Source organism: Molothrus ater, chromosome 10, assembly GCF_012460135.2.
Source record: "Molothrus ater isolate BHLD 08-10-18 breed brown headed cowbird chromosome 10, BPBGC_Mater_1.1, whole genome shotgun sequence".
NCBI lineage: Eukaryota > Metazoa > Chordata > Aves > Passeriformes > Icteridae > Molothrus > Molothrus ater.
Window position 1 is genome coordinate 25,508,110 of NC_050487.2, and position 17,854 is coordinate 25,525,963.

The following is a 17,854-nucleotide window of genomic DNA, read 5'->3' on the forward strand; positions in this document are numbered from 1 at the left end:
AGCCCCGTTCCTGCTCATGCTGGACAATGCCCCCGTTTGGGAAACAGCCCCGTTCCTGCTCATGCTGGACAATGCCCCCGCTCCTGCCCCCGCTCCCGGCCCCGCATTCCCCGAGCAGCCGCTCCTGTGGCATTAAACATCATTAAACATCATTAAACATTGATGCTGCCGGGCTCTCTGACTCCCCGGCTGGCGGGAGGGTCGGTGCCTGCGAGGGCCAGCGCGGCTCCGCTCGGGGCCATGGGTGACCAGGGCGCCGGGCACGCTGCGCCTGCACCGCTGCAGGAGATCGCCAGCAGAATCTCTGACCTCAGCAAATGGAGAGAAATCTTCAGTTTCCCCGGGTAAGGTTTTTATTCCGCTTCTTTAACACAGTTTTAATTCCAGGTGGTTATTTAACGCAATTTTTCAAGTTATGTTTTATTACAAAACTTATGTGACAATGACAAAAAGTCCTTGTGTACCCAGTAATATAAATGCTACAGGTCTTATTCTTCCTTTGTTCTGGGGTTCTCTTCTGGCTGGACTCCAGTTTCTCCACATGCTAGTAATACCTCTGTTGGGTGTTTTCATTTGTACTTTATTTATGCTTTCAGCTTGGAAATCAACAGCACGACTCATCAGGTAACTCCTTTTCCAAAGGTAATATTTTCTGTTTGTCTGGTGAGTTTTGGGCTGTCATTAGATGGCACACGTCCATAGCTGCAGCCCACGTATCTATGGAGATTCATTTCTCATGCTGCTTCTTTGAGAAACAGACTTCAGATATTTTGAAGTCAAAGGGGCAGACCAGTCCTACACTTGATTAACCTTTCCATCAAAAACTAATGGTTTTCATGGTGAGTTTTAGAAAACAAACTAAGATCTCTAAAATGTAAGTATTTGGAAAGCCTGCTGTGCCCTTAGGTTGGGAGACACTGAAGGGTATTCAGTATACAGTTTGTCGGTAATTCAGACAAACACAGCACTATTACCTGCTGCAGTCATCAGCTCGGAAGGATGTGTTGGGAATGTCTGAAAACAGCTGGAAGTCAAGGGCACCCCCATTCCAGGGCAGCCCGTGCCCCCAGCCCCCTGCCAGCCCAGGCGCTGTGCCCACCCTGGGAGCACTGGGGCCACGCTGGGTGAGGGAGCAGCGGCCCCGGGTGATGCCCCACGCTGGGTGAGGGAGCAGCAGCCCCGGGTGATGCACTGAGGGCACACTGGGTGATGGAGCAGCAGCCCCGGGTGATGCCCCACGCTGGATGAGGGAGCAGCAGCCCCGGGTGATGCCCCACGCTGGATGAGGGAGCAGCGGCCCCGGGTGATGCCCCACGCTGGATGAGGGAGCAGCAGCCCCGGGTGATGCACTGAGGGCACACTGGGTGATGGAGCAGCAGCCCCGGGTGATGCCCCACGCTGGATGAGGGAGCAGCGGCCCCGGGTGATGCCCACGCTGGGTGAGGGAGCAGCAGCCCCGGGTGATGCCCGGGGGAGCAGCGGCCCCGGGTGATGCCCCACGCTGGATGAGGGAGCAGCGGCCCCGGGTGATGCCCACGCTGGGTGAGGGAGCAGCAGCCCCGGGTGATGCCCGGGGGAGCAGCGGCCCCGGGTGATGCCCCACGCTGGATGAGGGAGCAGCGGCCCCGGGTGATGCCCACGCTGGATGAGGGAGCAGCGGCCCCAGGTGATGCCCTGCCTGCTCCTCTCCCTGCAGCAAGGACGGAGCAGCGCTGGCCACGGACCGCCCGGAGCCGGGGAGTCCCCGGGGTCACAGCCGCCCTCCACCGTCCCCCGGCCCCTCCTGCTCCCTCAGGGCATGGGTGGCTGCCCCATCTCCCCGGACACGGCCATGGTGAGCTGCCTGCTGAATTAAGAATGAGCTGTAATTGAATCTCCTGAAGGGAAAGAGACTGGGGAGCCTTTCCTGGTGCTCTGACTGCAGGGTTCAGCCTGCTGTCAGCTGAACAGGGTGTGGAATGGGGATGGATTATTTAGGAGACTCTTAACAAATATGGCTGGAATGCCACCTTAAAGCTGATACGCAATAATTCTCAGGAGAGACCCAGTCCAATGACAACAGGCAACATTTCCCTGCACTTGGAGGCTTCCCTGACAAACAGCCTCAGGAGGCAGGATTATGGAATCTTAGAATTGTTTGGCTTGGAAAGGGCCCTTAACACCATCAGGGAGGGATTTCAGCTCCTGCTGAGTGCCTGGCCCCAAAAGCACTGCTGCCAGGTGCTGTTGTCCAGCAGCTTGGCAGATCTGCAGGCAATGGCACGATGGGCCCTGGTGCAATCTTCCCCAAAATGCGCACTGTACCCAAATGTAAAATGTAAATGTACAACCAAGCTTCACCAGAGTGGCTGAGTGCAGTGTGAAGTCCCTTTACTGAGCTCAAACATCACTTTGCTCTGAAGTGGTGAGGCCTGGCTCTAGGCAGCTCTGGCTGAGGGCACGCGCGGCACCTGCACCCTGAGAGCCCTGATGGGACAGACCCTCATGCCAGGATGAGAGCCCTGACCCTGGCCCCTCTGCCTCCTCTTCCACAGAGGCTGCAGCAGCTGCTCTTCAGGAGCACGGCCCCGCTCTTCAGCTGCGAGTGGGCAGCAGCGCGCTTCAGGTTCCACCCGCCGCGCTCCCACCTGGCCTACGCGCTGCAGGCAGGAAAGGTGAAACTGTCACACAGCACCTGGCACCAGCTGCTGCTGCCACAGACACTCCTGGGAGCTGGAGCAGGGCAGGGGCCTCAGCAGCACACACACCTGTACCCCGCACACCTGTACCCCGCACACCTGTACCCCCATATACCTGTACCCCGCACACCTGTACCCCGCACACCTGTACCCCACACACCTGTACCCTGCACATCTGTACCCCCATATACCTGTACCTCACATACCTGTACCTCACACACCTGTACCCCGCACACCTGTACCCCCATATACCTGTACCCCGCACACCTGTACCCCACACACCTGTACCCCACACACCTGTACCCTGCACATCTGTACCCCCGCACACCTGTACCCCGCACACCTGTACCCCACACACCTGTACCCCGCACACCTGTACCCCACACACCTGTACCCTGCACATCTGTACCCCCATATACCTGTACCTCACATACCTGTACCTCACACACCTGTACCCCGCACACCTGTACCCCCATATACCTGTACCCCGCACACCTGTACCCCACACACCTGTACCCCACACACCTGTACCCTGCACATCTGTACCCCCACACACCTGTACCCCACGTCTGTACCCCGAACACCTGTACCCCGCACATCTGTACCCCCATATACCTGTACCCCACACACCTGCACCTTGCACACCTGTACCCTGCACACCTGCACCCCACACACCTGCTCAGGAGAGATGCAACAGGTTGCAAAAAGCTCGTATCTTTTCTGAGAATTAGACTTACCTGATTATTCCTGCTCCACCTAGAAATCCAACAAGTGAAGTCACCTAGACTATAATTTATAATTTTCTGAGATGGAGGTTTTCTTCTTCCTTATTTACCATCACAACGCTGCACCCAAGAAAGCAGAAGGCCAAGATACACACTCAAATTGTAATCCCCCCACCTCATCCGGGGGCTGGAATGCGAGGTACAACCACGGGTGCCACTCCCTGCATTCCAGAGCTCGGTGCTCATGGAGGGAGCACAGCCCTGGTGGGTAAGCACAGCCCTGGTGGGTGTCAGCACGGTGGGGAGCGGGCACAGGCACTCCTGTGTGCAGCCTCACATCAGCCCTGGCTGCCCCAGCACCTCTGTCCCTTTGCTGCGAGGCCAGAGGGGACAAAAAACAAACCTTGGGGCTTCCCAGCACAGAGGGTCCCTGGAGCTGGGGGCTGTTCCTGGGACAGAGGGAGGAAGGGCACCCACCCACAGGATCCCTGCTGCCCCTGCACATGGCCAGGGCTACCCTGCAGCTTCTTCTCCATAAGGGCTTCTTGTTGTCCCCCTGGCCAGGGACGGCTGGGTGTGACAAGTGCTCATTCAGACTCCTCAGATGGCAGGGGCTGTTTTTCTTTTCCTAGGGAGGAACAAGAGCCATTCTGGCAGCTGTACAAGCACACATCATCACATACCTGCTCTTCACAAGAGAGACAGAATGTACCCACCTGGAAAGGTAAGTTGCTGGGCCTCATGGGACTCATGAAAATTATTTCCATGCATTGCTTGGTCAGAACCTCTGGGTTCAGGCAAACCGGATCCAGGTTCAGGTGGGGATATGCACTGGGAGAGAAGCCTTGGCTGACTCCAGGCAAGGCTTCTTCCCACCAAATCCTCTGATTTTGGGACAGTGGCATGTGCCCCCTCCTCTGTGGTGCCACAGTCACAGCCCCTGGTTTCCCCCTGGCACAGGCTGTGCCAGCTCGGGCGCAGGGAGCAGGGGCAGGCACTGGCCACAGCCCTGGCAGAGACCCTGTGGGCAGCAGGAGGAGGTGGCAGAGCTGTCGTGTGCCTCATCACTGCCCCTGTCACCACAATGCCACGTGCAGGCTGCAGAGCCAGCAGCTTCACAGACAGAGTGAGTATGGAACCGTCCTCTGCCATCGGGATTTTCCTTAGAGATACCTTTGGCCTGAAACGCAGGACCTCCCGCACCTGCTCCCCCACTTATGTTGCCCTACAAACAGGGATCACCCCAGGCCCAGGTCTTGCTGTGGCCTGTGATACATCCACCTCCCCTGCACCAAAGCCCATCTTCCTTCTCCTGCAAAAAGGAGAGTCCTGTCACCATAAAGCTGCTGCCCTGACTCCCTGCACAGCGCCAGAGCCCACAGCTGGGCAAAGGGGCAGAGCAAACCTTTGCATTGTTCTTTCACTTGACTAATGGAACAACAAGATTCAAAAGCTCGGCTTTTTGGTATAACTCTTGTCTCCTTTGCACCACTCTCACGGTGCCCATGCCCAACAGATCCGGCTGTTTGAGTTCTCAGAGAAAGCTGCTGCTCAGGAGTTCATCTCTGATCACATAAACTCTGTAAGTGGGGATAACTGCTTTATCCAAGTTATTTTCTTGCTAGATTACATCTTATTTCCCAATCAAATTGGGCATTTTGGACACAGCAGTGTTAACATCATCAGGATGTTCACATAATTAATGTACAGTTAGTTCATGGATCATTTCCAGCCTTTCCTATGGGAAGGGATTCTGCTCCCATGTAAACCCCTGTGACTTTACCCATTATTCCAGCTCTTTCAGCCCACAAACACTGGGTAAACAGGGCAGCATTTTGTACATCATTCAAAGATGTGATTCCTTGCAGCCTCAGCAAAAATATGGGGGAAATTGTACAAAACGCACTTAGCCAATAACTGGAAGTTTCTTCTTTCTTTTTTTTGCCTGATCCTATTAAAAAAAAATTAGTTACAAAATATTCCTGGAATAACACCTTACTCATCTAACTCAACACACTCACATAGGGCTGTATTGAAGCAGAGGAATTGTTTTAATTAAATATTATTTACAGGCCATAATTCCTCCCCTGTGATGCCTTATTTCTTTTTTTAGTTCAAAGGTGAAGGAAGCCATGGAGTGATCCTATTTTTATACAGTTTACTTTTCTCTAGGACACTTGAAAGGTATATTTTGCTTTTTAAACATCCTCCTGTAGTTTAGTTTCATCTCCTGAAAAGCCTTTTCCTTTCCTCCCATTTCTGCTGGCCAGGCACGGAGGTACAGTGTTGCCTCTGGCACAGGCCCAGTGCTGCCCTGATGATCTCTGCTGGGCCACACAGGGTCCAAGAGGATTTGGGTGACGCAGCTCCTCTGTTGAACATCAGTTCTGGAAACATCACCTGTACGGAGGTAGGATCAGCCACATGTCTCAAGCATTCTGGTTTTATTATTCCCACATCCAATTTAGGAAAAAAATTATCACTTGGTAATTAATCCAAAGAAAAAAGAAGCCTAAGTTCATAAAAAAAATATTTTGCAATTTTAATCATGACCGTGCACTTAAAAAACAGGTGATGATGATGATGATAGTAACAATAATTTCTAAAATGCCACTGGCAGCCCGGCATTGCCCTATTTGTGGCAGACGGGACAAGCTGGGAGCAGGACATCCCGCGCACGGGGCGTTTGCCCGTGTCGCCGGTGTGAGCGGGCTGTTTCCGCAGGCCGTGCTCAGCCTGCTCCTGACGGGCCGGGCGAGCCCGCGGCAGCTCGGCGGCGGCCGGGAGCCGGAGCGCGGCGCTGGGAGCGGCGGTGCCGAGGCACCGTGCCCGCGGGGCCCCGTGGGCTTCCTGCGCTGGGAGCGGGCGCCGCTGCAGCGGCAGGTGAGCACAGGGACAGCCCCAGGACAGCCCCAGGGCAGCGGGACCCCGGCACAGCCCAGGTGAGCGCAGGGACAGCCCCAGGGCAGCCCCAGGGCAGCGGGACCCCGGCACAGCCCAGGTGAGAACAGGGACAGCCCCAGGGCAGCGGGACCCCGGCACAGCCCAGGGGAGCGCAGGGACAGCCCCAAGACAGCCCCAGGGCAGCGGGACCCCGGCACAGCCCAGGTGAGAACAGGGACAGCCCCAGGACAGCCCCAGGGCAGCGGGACCCCAGCACAGCCCAGGGGAGCACAGGGACAGCCCCAAGACAGCCCCAGGGCAGCGGGACCCCGGCACAGCCCAGGTGAGAACAGGGACAGCCCCAGGACAGCGGGACCCCGGCACAGCCCAGGTGAGCACAGGGACAGCCCCAGGACAGTCCCACGGGCAGTGGGACCCCGGCACAGCCCAGGTGAGAACAGGGACAGCCCCATGGCCAGTGGGACCCCAGCACAGCCCAGGGGAGCGCAGGGACAGCCCCATGGCCAGTGGGACCCCGGCACAGCCCAGGTGAGAACAGGGACAGCCCCAGGACAGCCCCAGGGCAGTGGGACCCCGGCACAGCCCAGGTGAGCACAGGGACAGCCCCATGGCCAGTGGGACCCCGGCACAGCCCAGGTGAGAACAGGGACAGCCCCAAGACAGCCCCAGGGCAGCGGGACCCCGGCACAGCCCAGGTGAGAACAGGGACAGCCCCAAGACAATCCCAGGGCAGCGGGACCCCGGCACAGCCCAGGTGAGAACAGGGACAGCCCCAGGGCAGCGGGACCCCGGCACAGCCCAGGTGAGAACAGGGACAGCCCCAGGACAGCCCCATGGCCAGTGGGACCCCGGCACAGCCCAGGGGAGCACAGGGACAGCCCCAGGACAGCCCCATGGCCAGTGGGACCCCGGCACAGCCCAGGGGAGCACAGGGACAGCCCCAGGACAGCCCCATGGGCAGGGGGACCCCGGCACAGCCCAGGAGAGCACAGGGCAGCCCCAGGACAGCCCCAGGGCAGCGGGACCCCAGCACAGCCCAGGGGAGCACAGGGACAGCCCCAGGACAGCCCCAGGGCAGCGGGACCCCGGCACAGCCCAGGTGAGAACAGGGACAGCCCCAGGACAGCGGGACCCCAGCACAGCCCAGGTGAGAACAGGGACAGCCCCAGGACAGCCCCACGGGCAGCGGGACCCCGGCACAGCCCAGGTGAGAACAGGGACAGCCCCAGGACAGCCCCAGGGCAGCGGGACCCCGGCACAGCACAGGGGAGCACAGGGACAGCCCCAGGACAGCCCCAGGGCAGCGGGACCCCGGCACAGCCCAGGTGAGAACAGGGACAGCCCCAGGACAGCCCCAGGGCAGCGGGACCCCGGCACAGCCCAGGGGAGCACAGGGACAGCCCCAGGACAGCCCCAGGGCAGCGGGACCCCAGCACAGCCCAGGGGAGCACAGGGCAGCCCCACGGCCTGCGGGACCCCAGCACAGCCCAGGATCCCAACAAGTGTCCCCCTGGGCAGGTGAGCCCCGGGCTGCGGACGCCCCGGCTGCCCGTGTGGCTGTGCAGCCTCTCGGGCAGGCACAGCGTGCTCTTCAGCACTGACAGCCGGCTGCTCTCCGACTGGAAAGCCGAGAGAATTTTCCACCTGTACTTCTACAGTGGGCAGCAGGAGCAGACCCAAACTGCTCACCTGACGATAGGTACGGACCCAGATTTACCAGGGACTGAGGTATGGGCAGCGCAGACAACTCATTCCTGCGTTAAACAAACACTCAATACAAAGTTTAAACACACCAGGAAGCTGGACTGTTTCATGATTAGTTCAATATTTATAACAACATTCTCTCCATCTGCCGGGGTTTTACCCCACCCAGCCCTTGAGCCCCGTGTGGCTGCTCACTCACACCCCCACCCACAGCATCAGGGAGGGAATTGGAAGGGTAGAAGCTAAAGAACTTGTGGGTTGAGATAGAGATAGGGTAATAGGAAAAGCAAAAGCCACACACACACAAGCCAAGGAAAATAAAGAATGAATTCGCTTCCTCCAAAGGCAGGCAGGTGTTGCAGGGCCCCATCACACACAGCAGTGACTTGGGAAGACAAACATCATACTCAAAAGGCCTTTCTCTTCTCTTCCTTGCCCCCACTTCATATACTGAGCATGATGTCACAGGGTCTGGAATACCCCTTTGATCATTTTGGGTCCTCTGTCCTGGCTGTGTCTTCTCCCAGCCTGCCATGCACTCCCAACCTCCTCACCAGCGTGGCAGTAGGTGGGAGCAAAAAGGCCTTGGCTATGGGGGCACTGCCAGGAGTAACAAAATCACCTCTGTATAATCAACCCTGTGTTCAGCACAAAGCCAAATCACAGCTCCATACCAGACGCGGGGAAGGCAATGAATTCTATCCCAGACAAAACCTGCACACCAACGCAGCGAGGCTGGCATGCAGCAGGGCCACCTGCCTGGCTGGCTGCGGCTGAAGTCTGTCTTCCTGCCCAGCACCAGGTGCCACCATGGCCCTCGTGTTCCCCACCAAGTTTCATATCCCCTCAGGAGGGATGAACTGCTCCTGTAGCAACGCTTGGGTTGTGAACCAGGCTTTGTGCTTGAGGTGCAAGGTTCTTGTTTCTCTGCTGCTGTGCATCACTTACCTTCCTCACTGGGTGCCTCCTTCCTTGCTCTCCTTTCACTGCAGCATTTAAAGCAAAGTCAGAACCTTGAAACTAAAGGGTAAATTTGCAAGGAAGCAGAGTGATTTGAGATAACTGTCATGATACCTGGTGTGGCCACAGATACTATCTGAGCATCTGCCCAGAAAAGCAATATGCAAACACATCGTGCAAGGAGCCCAGAGCTGCACTCAGAGCACCGGAATTTCCCGGGGGGCCCTCGGCGCAGGGGCAGTCCCCAGCCCGGGAGGCCCTGCTCAGCGCAGGACAGCAGCACCTCTACACCAATGCAGCTGCAGAGGCTTCTGCTTTTAGCTGTCACTGAAGCCTTTATGAGTGGGGTTGGGTTTTTAAGATTTTTTTAGACATTTATTTTTCACTTCCTCTTCAGACACTCATTCGCATCACTGGGAAGAGGCTGAGAGAGAAGGCCCCTGCAGCCCAGGGAGGAGGCGCCCAGCCCTGGAGATGGCAATCAGGACCAAGTGGGCAGGTGCGACCGTCAGCTGGAACGGGACAGACCCTTTCTTCTGAGGAGGGAGCAGGATGGACCCCCGCTCCTGAAGGGTACTGCCATCTCCCACACACTACCAGCTGCACTGGTCACTGCGGTCTGGAGGACAAAAAGCTCTCTCCCCAGTCAAACAGCCTTTGGTGCACTGAAGGGACACCCTGTCCATAAGGCATCACACCCACTGCAAAAGCATCCACTGCAGGAACAGTGACTTGCAAGCCTGTCCCACTGCATGCCTTTTCCAGGTGGTAGGATGCAGGTTCTCCTGCTCCCCACCACAGCTGGCAGGAAAAGAGTCAAGCACTGGCAAAGATGCCATGGCAGTAGCGGAGTCTCCATCCTTGGAGGGACTTAAAAGCTGTGCAGATGTGTGATCTGGGAACATGTTTAGTGGTGGCCTTGGCAGTGCTGGGGTAATGGTTGAACTTACTGGGTCTTAGAGAGCTTTTTCAACCCAAACTGCTCTGGGGTTCTGCGATTCAGTGATTTTACTGCCTTTGCCAAATCCTGGCACCCTACATTCACCTGACAAGCATGGGCAGGGCACATTGTTTCTAGCTGACAGAAACCACTGTCCACTTCCTTTTTCATTGTCATTACTCCAAAACGACCTGTAAGTCACACCCTTACTGTGTTGCTAACAACAATTGAGAACAATAAACCTTCTGCAAGTGATCCAGAAACTTGGTTACGATTTATTGAATTTTACAAAAAACAAAAAGAAGCCGCGGCACCCAGCCAGAGATTATGCTGGGCCGGGATGAGGTTACAGCAGACGCGAGGTCTGCGATCGCACTGCGGGGCCGCGGCTCAGCCCCGGCGCTGCAGGCCCTGGGCACCTGCAGCTCCCGCCGCACCGGGGGCATGCACGGGCCCGGTTAGTGGCACGGGCCCGCCGGCACGGCACGGTCCCGGTGAATGGCACGGGGCCGCCGGCACGGCACGGTCCCGGTGAATGGCACGGGCCCGCCGGCACGGCACGGTCCCGGTGAATGGCACGGGCCCGCCGGCACGGCACGGTCCCGGTGAATGGCACGGGCCCGCCGGCACGGCACGGTCCCGCTGAGGGCCACGGGCCCGCCGGCACGGCACGGTCCTGGTGAATGGCACGGGCCCGCCGGCACGGCACGGTCCCGCTGAGGGCCACGGGCCCGCCGGCACGGCACGGTCCTGGTGAATGGCACGGGCCCGCCGGCACGGCACGGTCCCACTGAGGGACAGGACACGGTCCCGCTGAGGGACAGGACACGGTCCCGCTGAGGGCGGGCAGTCCCGCTATGGGGCACGCTCCCGGTGAGGGGCTGGCAGGGCACGGTGCCGGTGAAGGGACACGGTCCCGCTGAGGGGACACTGTCCCGTTGAGGGGCTGACAGAATACGGTGCCGGTAAAGGGACATGGTCCTGCTGAGATGACACGGTGCCGGTAAAGGGCTGACAGGACACGGTGCCGGTAAAGGGACACGGTCCCGCTGAGGGGATGCTCCCGCTGAGGGGACACGGTGCCGGTGAAGGCACACGGTCCTGCGGAGGGGACACGGTGCCGGTAAAGGGACACAGTGCCGCTGAGGGGATGCTCCCGCTGAGGGGACACGGTGCCGCTGAGGGGCTGACAGGACACGGTGGCGGTAAAGGGACACGGTGGCGGTAAAGGGACACGGTCCCGCGGAGGGCACACGGTGCCGGTAAAGGGACACGGTGCCGGTGAAGGCACACGGTCCTGCGGAGGGGACACGGTGCCGGTAAAGGGACACGGTCCCGCTGAGGGGATGCTCCCGCTGAGGGGACACGGTGCCGCTGAGGGGCTGACAGGACACGGTGGCGGTAAAGGGACACGGTCCCGCGGAGGGCACACGGTGCCGGTAAAGGGACACGGTCCCGCAGAGGGGACACGGTGCCGGTAAAGGGACACGGTCCCGCTGAGGGGCTGACAGGACACGGTGCCGCTGAGGGGACACAGTCCTGCTGAGGTGACACGATGCCGGTAAAGGGACACGATGCCGGTAAAGGGACACAGTCCCGCGGAGGGCACACGGTGCCGGTAAAGGGACACAGTCCCGCGGAGGGCACACGGTGCCGGTGAAGGGACACGGTCCCGCGGAGGGCACACGGTGCCGGTGAAGGGACACGGTCCCGCGGAGGGCACACGGTGCCGGTGAAGGGACACGGTGCCGCTGAGGGGCTGACAGGACACGGTGCCGCTGAGGGGACACGGTCCCGCTGAGGTGACATGATGCCGGTAAAGGGACACGGTCCCGCGGAGGGCACACGGTGCCGGTGAAGGGACACGATGCCGGTAAAGGGACACGATGCCGGTAAAGGGACACGGTCCCGCGGAGGGCACACGGTGCCGGTGAAGGGACACGGTCCCGCGGAGGGCACACGGTGCCGGTGAAGGGACACGGTCCCGCGGAGGGCACACGGTGCCGGTAAAGGGACACGGTCCCGCAGAGGGGACACGGTGCCGGTAAAGGTACACGGTGCCGGTAAAGGGACACGGTCCCGCTGAGGGGCTGACAGGACACGGTGCCGCTGAGGGGACACAGTCCTGCTGAGGTGACACGATGCCGGTAAAGGGACACGATGCCGGTAAAGGGACACAGTCCCGCGGAGGGCACACGGTGCCGGTGAAGGGACACGGTCCCGCGGAGGGCACACGGTGCCGGTGAAGGGACACGGTCCCGCGGAGGGCACACGGTGCCGGTGAAGGGACACGGTCCCGCGGAGGGGACGCTCCCGCGCAGCACGGGCGGGCCCGCGCGGGGCACGCCGGGAGCGGGGCGGGGGCCGCGCGCAGCCGCCGCTCGCCCAGCGCCGCCCCGTCCATCGTCCTCCTCCTCCGCCGCCGCCGCCGCCGCCGCCGCCTCTGCCCCGTCCCCAGCGCGGCCCGATGGTGGCGGCGGTGGCGAGGCGCGATGAGCCGCCCGTCCTCCGCCGGCCCCGGCCCTAGCAAGCCTTGCGGAAAGCAGCAGCAGCACGCCCCGTCCCCCGCCGCCGTCCTGCCGGGGACCGGCGGGGCTTCTCCGCCGCCTCCCCCTCCTCCTCCTCTTCCTCCCCCCCAGCAGCAGCAACAGCAGCAGCAGGAGCTGACCTCTCTCTTCGAGTGCCCCATCTGCTTCGACTATGTCCTGCCGCCCATCCTGCAGTGCCAGGCCGGGCACCTGGTGTGCAAGCAATGCCGGCAGCAGCTGAGCCTCTGTCCCACCTGCCGGGGCTCCCTCACCCCCAACATCAGGAACCTGGCCATGGAGAAGGTGGCCTCGGCTGTCCTCTTCCCGTGCAAGGTAAGGATGAGGGGCTGGGCAGGGGGACGGGCGGGCCGCCCCCGGGACCACCCCCGATCCCTGCACCCCTGCCGAAAACCCCCAGCCATCACCCCCACATCCATATCCCCAGACCACCCCCCACATCCCCCTGCAGAGGACACCCACCCACCACCCCAGCTGTTGAAACTAGAATCCTCTGTTCTTTTTAAAGAAAAGGAATATCCAAGCCAGGACCTCTCCAGCTGATCTGGACGGATCAGATCTAACTGCAACAGCAGATCTAAGTACAACTCAGCCATACAGCCCATTTTATCTAAGTGCTTGCATTAGGAAAAAACAACCACAAAAGACAAGAAGAATCCATTTTAAGTGGAAACAAAAACTAAGTAAAGCTCAGCTTGAATCCAGGGCTCCATACAAGTAATGTAATATTTGCAATGAGCACGGTAGCTCTGGTTGATCACCTGTGTTTGCAGCTGATGGGTGGGAGCAGCACATACTAGTGCTGGTGCCTTTCCTGACGGCTTGTGTTTGGTCTCTTTCCAGTATGCCACAACAGGCTGCTCCCTGACCCTCCACCACACAGAAAAGCCAAAACATGAAGCCATCTGTGAGTACCGTCCCTACTCCTGCCCGTGCCCCGGTACCTCCTGTGACTGGGAGGGATCCTTGGAAGCCGTGATGTCCCACCTCATGCATGCCCACAAAAGCATTACCACCCTTCAGGGAGAAGACATCATTTTCCTTGCCACAGACATTAACCTGCCAGGGGCAGTGGACTGGGTGATGATGCAGTCGTGCTTTGGTCAGCACTTCATGCTGGTGCTGAAGAAACAGGAGAAGTGCGAAGGTCACCAGCAGTTTTTTGCCACCGTGCTGCTCATTGGCACCCGTAAGCAGGCAGAGAACTTTCAGTACAGACTGGAGCTGCACGGCAGCTGCCACCGGCTGACCTGGGAGGCATCTCCCTGCTCCATCCACGACGGCGTGCTCGTGGCCATCCGCAACAGCAACTGCCTCGTTTTTGATACAGCCACTGCACACCTCTTTGCTGACAACGGAAACCTCGGCATCAACGTGACGATTTCTATGTGTTGCCCATGATGCATTGCTAGCAGACTCGAGCTGGCTGGATGTAGTGCTTCACTGGGGTTTGGTTTTGGTTCCTGTTTTTTACGGTGTTCAACTGTGTCATCTTGTATGCTAAGGTTTCTGACTAGCCAACGGTTGCAACTTTGGGCAGAAGAGGAACAAGAGTGTGCTGTAAGTAATCTGAGCAGGACAAGGTCTTTTAAAATTCTTGGGTGCCTTAGGAAGATTACACACACAGTTACCTTTTATAATTTAATTATATTTTATGTAAAGAGTGCTTCCATTGGATATATGGCTTAAGAGGCTCCTGTTTGGAGCACACCTATAAGCCTTTTCATCAGCAGTACAGACTCCCTCTGATGCTGGTGAGCTTTAAGAAAAGGCTTTAGTATCACTAGAGGGTTTGGTTTGGAAGAGACTATCATCTGTTCCAATCCTCCTGCTGTGGGCAGGGACACCTCCCACTGTCCAGGCTGCTCCAAGCCCTTTCCAACCTGGCCTTGGACACTGCCAGGGATGCAGGGGCAGCCCCAGCTGCTCTGGGCATCCTGTGCCAGGGCCTGCCCACCCTCCCAGGGAACAATTCCTAATTCCCAATATCCCATCTCACCCTATCCGCTGGCTGTGGGAAGCCAGTCCCCCTTGTCTGTTACTCCAGGCCCTTGTCCAAAGTCCCTCTCCAGCTCTCTTGTAGCACCTTTAGGCACTGGAAGGAGCTCTAAGTTCTCATGATTTGCCCTCAGTGAAGCCACGTTGGCTATCACCAATCACCTCCTTATTTTCCATGTGCCTTAGCATAGCTTCCAGGAGGATCTGCTCCAAGCTCTTTCCAGGCACTGAGGCGAGACCTGACCACCTGTAGTTCTCTGGATCTTCCTTATTCCTCTTTCTAATAAAAGAAGGTTATGTTTCCCCTTTCGAAGTCAGTGGGAACTCCTCTGGACTGCCTCAACTTCTCAAACACGATGGATGACAGTGGCCAAGCCACTTCCTCCACCAGTCCCTCTGAACCTGCAGGTGCATCTCATTAGGTCCCATGGACTTGTGCACCTTCAGGTCCCTTCGACCTCCTCTACCCCAGTCCTCCCCTGCTGCAGGCAGTTCTTTGTTCTCCCACTCTCTGCCTTTGCCTCCTGCGACTTGGGCAGAGTGGCTGGAGCAGCTTGCCACGAAGGCTGAGTCAGAAACATGGCTGAGTACCTCAGCCCTCTCCGTGTCCCAGGGAACTGGGGCTCCCATTTCCTTCCTTAGAGGGTCCACATTCTCCCAAGTCTTCTTTTTATCACCGGTGTACCTATAGAGGTTGCTTTGCTTGTTGCCCTTGATGCCCCTGGCCAGATTTAATTCTTTCAGGCTTTAGCATTCCTAACCTGATCCCTGGCTGCTCACAATCCTCCCTGGCTGCCTGTCCTTTCCTTGTAGGTGGGGAAGGAAGGAAATCCAAGGAACCTCTCACAGGAGAAGCCGTGGGGGGAACAGTAGGTACTTCAGCAATGTTTCTCCATTCCCTGCTACCTTACAGAAGGGAAGGGCACTGGGTCAGCTGTGGTGGTGGTTTCAACAGGAAAAAGGAGAGAAGGGGCTGGATGGCATGGTACATTTCACATGGAATTGCTGGCTCCTGTCTGCTTTAGGGGGATCAGGCCAGGTACAGGTGCAAGCAGGAGGCACAAGTCCCACAGACTGCAGATGGATGGAGCCAGAGACACAGGGATGTCCATGTGCAGCTGCCCTGGGACACATTCTACTATTGATTATTGTAAAAGATTCTTAATATAGCAAGAGCTTTATGGCCAGTGTCTTGTCATTTGGTATTTAAGTTTTGTTGCCATATTTCTTTTATTTTGCAATAAATATTTTGCAAAACCTGCGCTGAGGAGCCGTGCTAACCCACGAGTGCGCGGCAGCTGCTCTGCGGTTACGCCGCGTGCTCGGCCGTGCTGGATCAGCTGGGATCCCTGGCATGGGCTGGCTCTCCTGGCGGGGTCCTTGCCCCTGCCACCTCCCCGCCGCCGTGCTGGCACCACAACTGACTCTGCCTGCAGCTCCCACCTCTGCCGTGGGATCGTTCTGCTTGAATCACTGACAGCAAACAGCAGCTCCCCGTGGGCTGTGCCAAACCTCGTCCCTCTGCCCTTTGGGGGAGGCAGTGAGCCACGGGGTCACACTGCCAGGGGAAGCCTCACAGGGGTGGAAAACGGCAGGTAAAGGGACAGGTGAGACTTGGTGTGAATAAATACAATACAAACGAGGAAAACCAGTCCTGACTGTTCCTCCTGGGAGAGCTGTGTCCAAGCCCATAGCAGCCATCACCAGCCCTCAGAAAAGTGCACAAGAATAAGTTTAGCCTCAGTGAAGGGAAGCTCAGTCTGGCTGCAAGAACTTGGAAGTAGCCATGGAAAAAACCTCCCAAGGATTTACTCTCTAGGCACTGAACACCAACAATTAAAGATTCTACATCTGGTCTCACTTACACTGTGCTCTGGCAGAACTCTGGCAGCATCAGCCTGGTGAACTAATTGCTCCCTGCATAAGCAGGATCAAAGTCAAGCCATGCTTCCAACACCTGTTACCACCTGTGCTTTCATCAGGATTCATCAAGCAAGAATTCCTAAGGATTTGATTAATTTTTCTGTAATTCAGTAAAACTTGTAGTGGAAGGTAGTTTTCTTACTGACAGCTGGGACGTAAGAGGATTTTTGCATAAAGTAAAACTCCAAAATGTGTCTTTGAATATAGCAGGATTAATTAATTACTCCAGTGTTACCTGTAATCCACATTAGATAAGTTAACACATGTTATCATTAGGTCTGTCCAGACACTCAGTTCTGAAGAAGTGGCAAACTCTTGTTAGATTTCACTTCAAAAAAACCCACACAAAATGAACCCATCACCTCGTGTCTTTTCTGACTGAAACTGAGTTTAGGATAAGGAATACCTCAGCTGGCACTGCCAAGAAAAGAGGCGTTTCCAGTTCAGGTCATTGAGCAGATAGGTGACATTCATTCAGGATTCCCTCAGGTTTCAGGTTTTCTTCCCAAGGCAGCTGATATGACTTGCCAAGTAGAAGTGTGACAGTTCCTCAAGACATTCAGAAGAGGTTATTGAGGCCTGCCTGGTTCTTGGAACAGAGCTGACCCCTCTCAAGCCCTCAGACTTGAAAGGGAGGGTGAAGCACATCCAGACAGAGCTCACAGCAGACAGACCTGTATGCTGGGGAGAGCGCCAGCCAGGTGCCCTGCAGCCCCTTGGCTGCTCTCCAGCCCACCAGGAGCACCTGCTGTGGTTCTAGAGTTCTCCCTAGAAACTATTTCCACTTCAGACACAAATTAAAATGCACCTGTCAGGGACTGATGAGTTTGGAGCGAGCACAGCTCACCTCGAGGGGCCTGCCCTGGCCGTGCCTGCCGGCCCTCTGCTGTCGGGACCATGGAAGTGATCTCGCAGTGCTTTGGGGAGTGCTCGGCACCGACAGACACCAGGTGAGCCACCGAGACACTGGCTGCACCTCAACACGCTCTTTCCATCTGAAATATAAGTGAAACTGACTTCTCTGTTGTGGAACTCACGTGCTAGTAAGACACTGCGAATTCTTACCGAGAGCACAGCTAAAGCAGCACACACCTGCTCTCCCGAGGGGAATCCAAACCTGGCTGGGTTTGTGCAAGACGGTTTTCTCTCTTTTATTCTCCGAGCTGTATGTGCAGATTCCTTGGAGAGGTTCGACAGCGCCAAGTCCTACGGGAGAGATCGGGAAGATGTGTGACAAACGTGTGACACAGGTGTAAGGAATCCACTCGGGCAGGTGTTCCAGGTGCAGACAGGTCGTGTCCGAACAGGCAGTCACGTCGGGTTTGGTAACGCGTGTCACCCCCAGTCCAGCTCCCAGTTGCTCCGGGGCTCGGCAGGCGCGGAGCGCCGGGACGGCGGGACCAGGACCGGGCGCGGCGGCTCGGGCCCCCACCAGCACCACGGGCCCCCGCAGCCCCGCGCAGCCCGGCCGCCTCC

The 17,854-nt window shown here is 57.7% G+C and overlaps 1 protein-coding gene, 1 long non-coding RNA gene and 1 other non-coding gene across 3 annotated transcripts; 2 read left to right on the forward strand and 1 right to left on the reverse strand.

The window, feature by feature from the left end:
- Positions 1–216: 216 nt before the first annotated feature.
- MINDY4B (MINDY family member 4B) lies at positions 217–10,096 on the forward strand. Its single transcript, XM_036388863.1, has 12 exons — positions 217–344; positions 597–624; positions 1,697–1,834; positions 2,535–2,654; positions 4,036–4,127; positions 4,364–4,529; positions 4,920–4,985; positions 5,517–5,587; positions 5,744–5,813; positions 6,128–6,286; positions 7,826–8,006; positions 9,369–10,096. The coding sequence occupies exons 1-12, from the start codon at positions 241–243 to the stop codon at positions 9,509–9,511; spliced, it is 1,338 nt and encodes a 445-aa protein (XP_036244756.1). The 5' UTR covers positions 217–240; the 3' UTR covers positions 9,512–10,096.
- A 2,249-nt stretch (positions 10,097–12,345) lies between these two features.
- Positions 12,346–15,717, forward strand: LOC118690238 (uncharacterized). Its single transcript, XR_004980750.1, has 3 exons — positions 12,346–12,772; positions 13,301–14,017; positions 15,269–15,717. It is a non-coding gene; the product is annotated as an uncharacterized LOC118690238 (transcript).
- Positions 13,103–17,811, reverse strand: LOC118690239 (uncharacterized). The gene is made up of 2 exons (XR_008508554.1): positions 17,471–17,811; positions 13,103–17,365 (listed from the first exon to the last, which is right to left on the reverse strand). It is a non-coding gene; the product is annotated as an uncharacterized LOC118690239 (long non-coding RNA).
- Between the last annotated feature and the right edge of the window lie 43 nt (positions 17,812–17,854).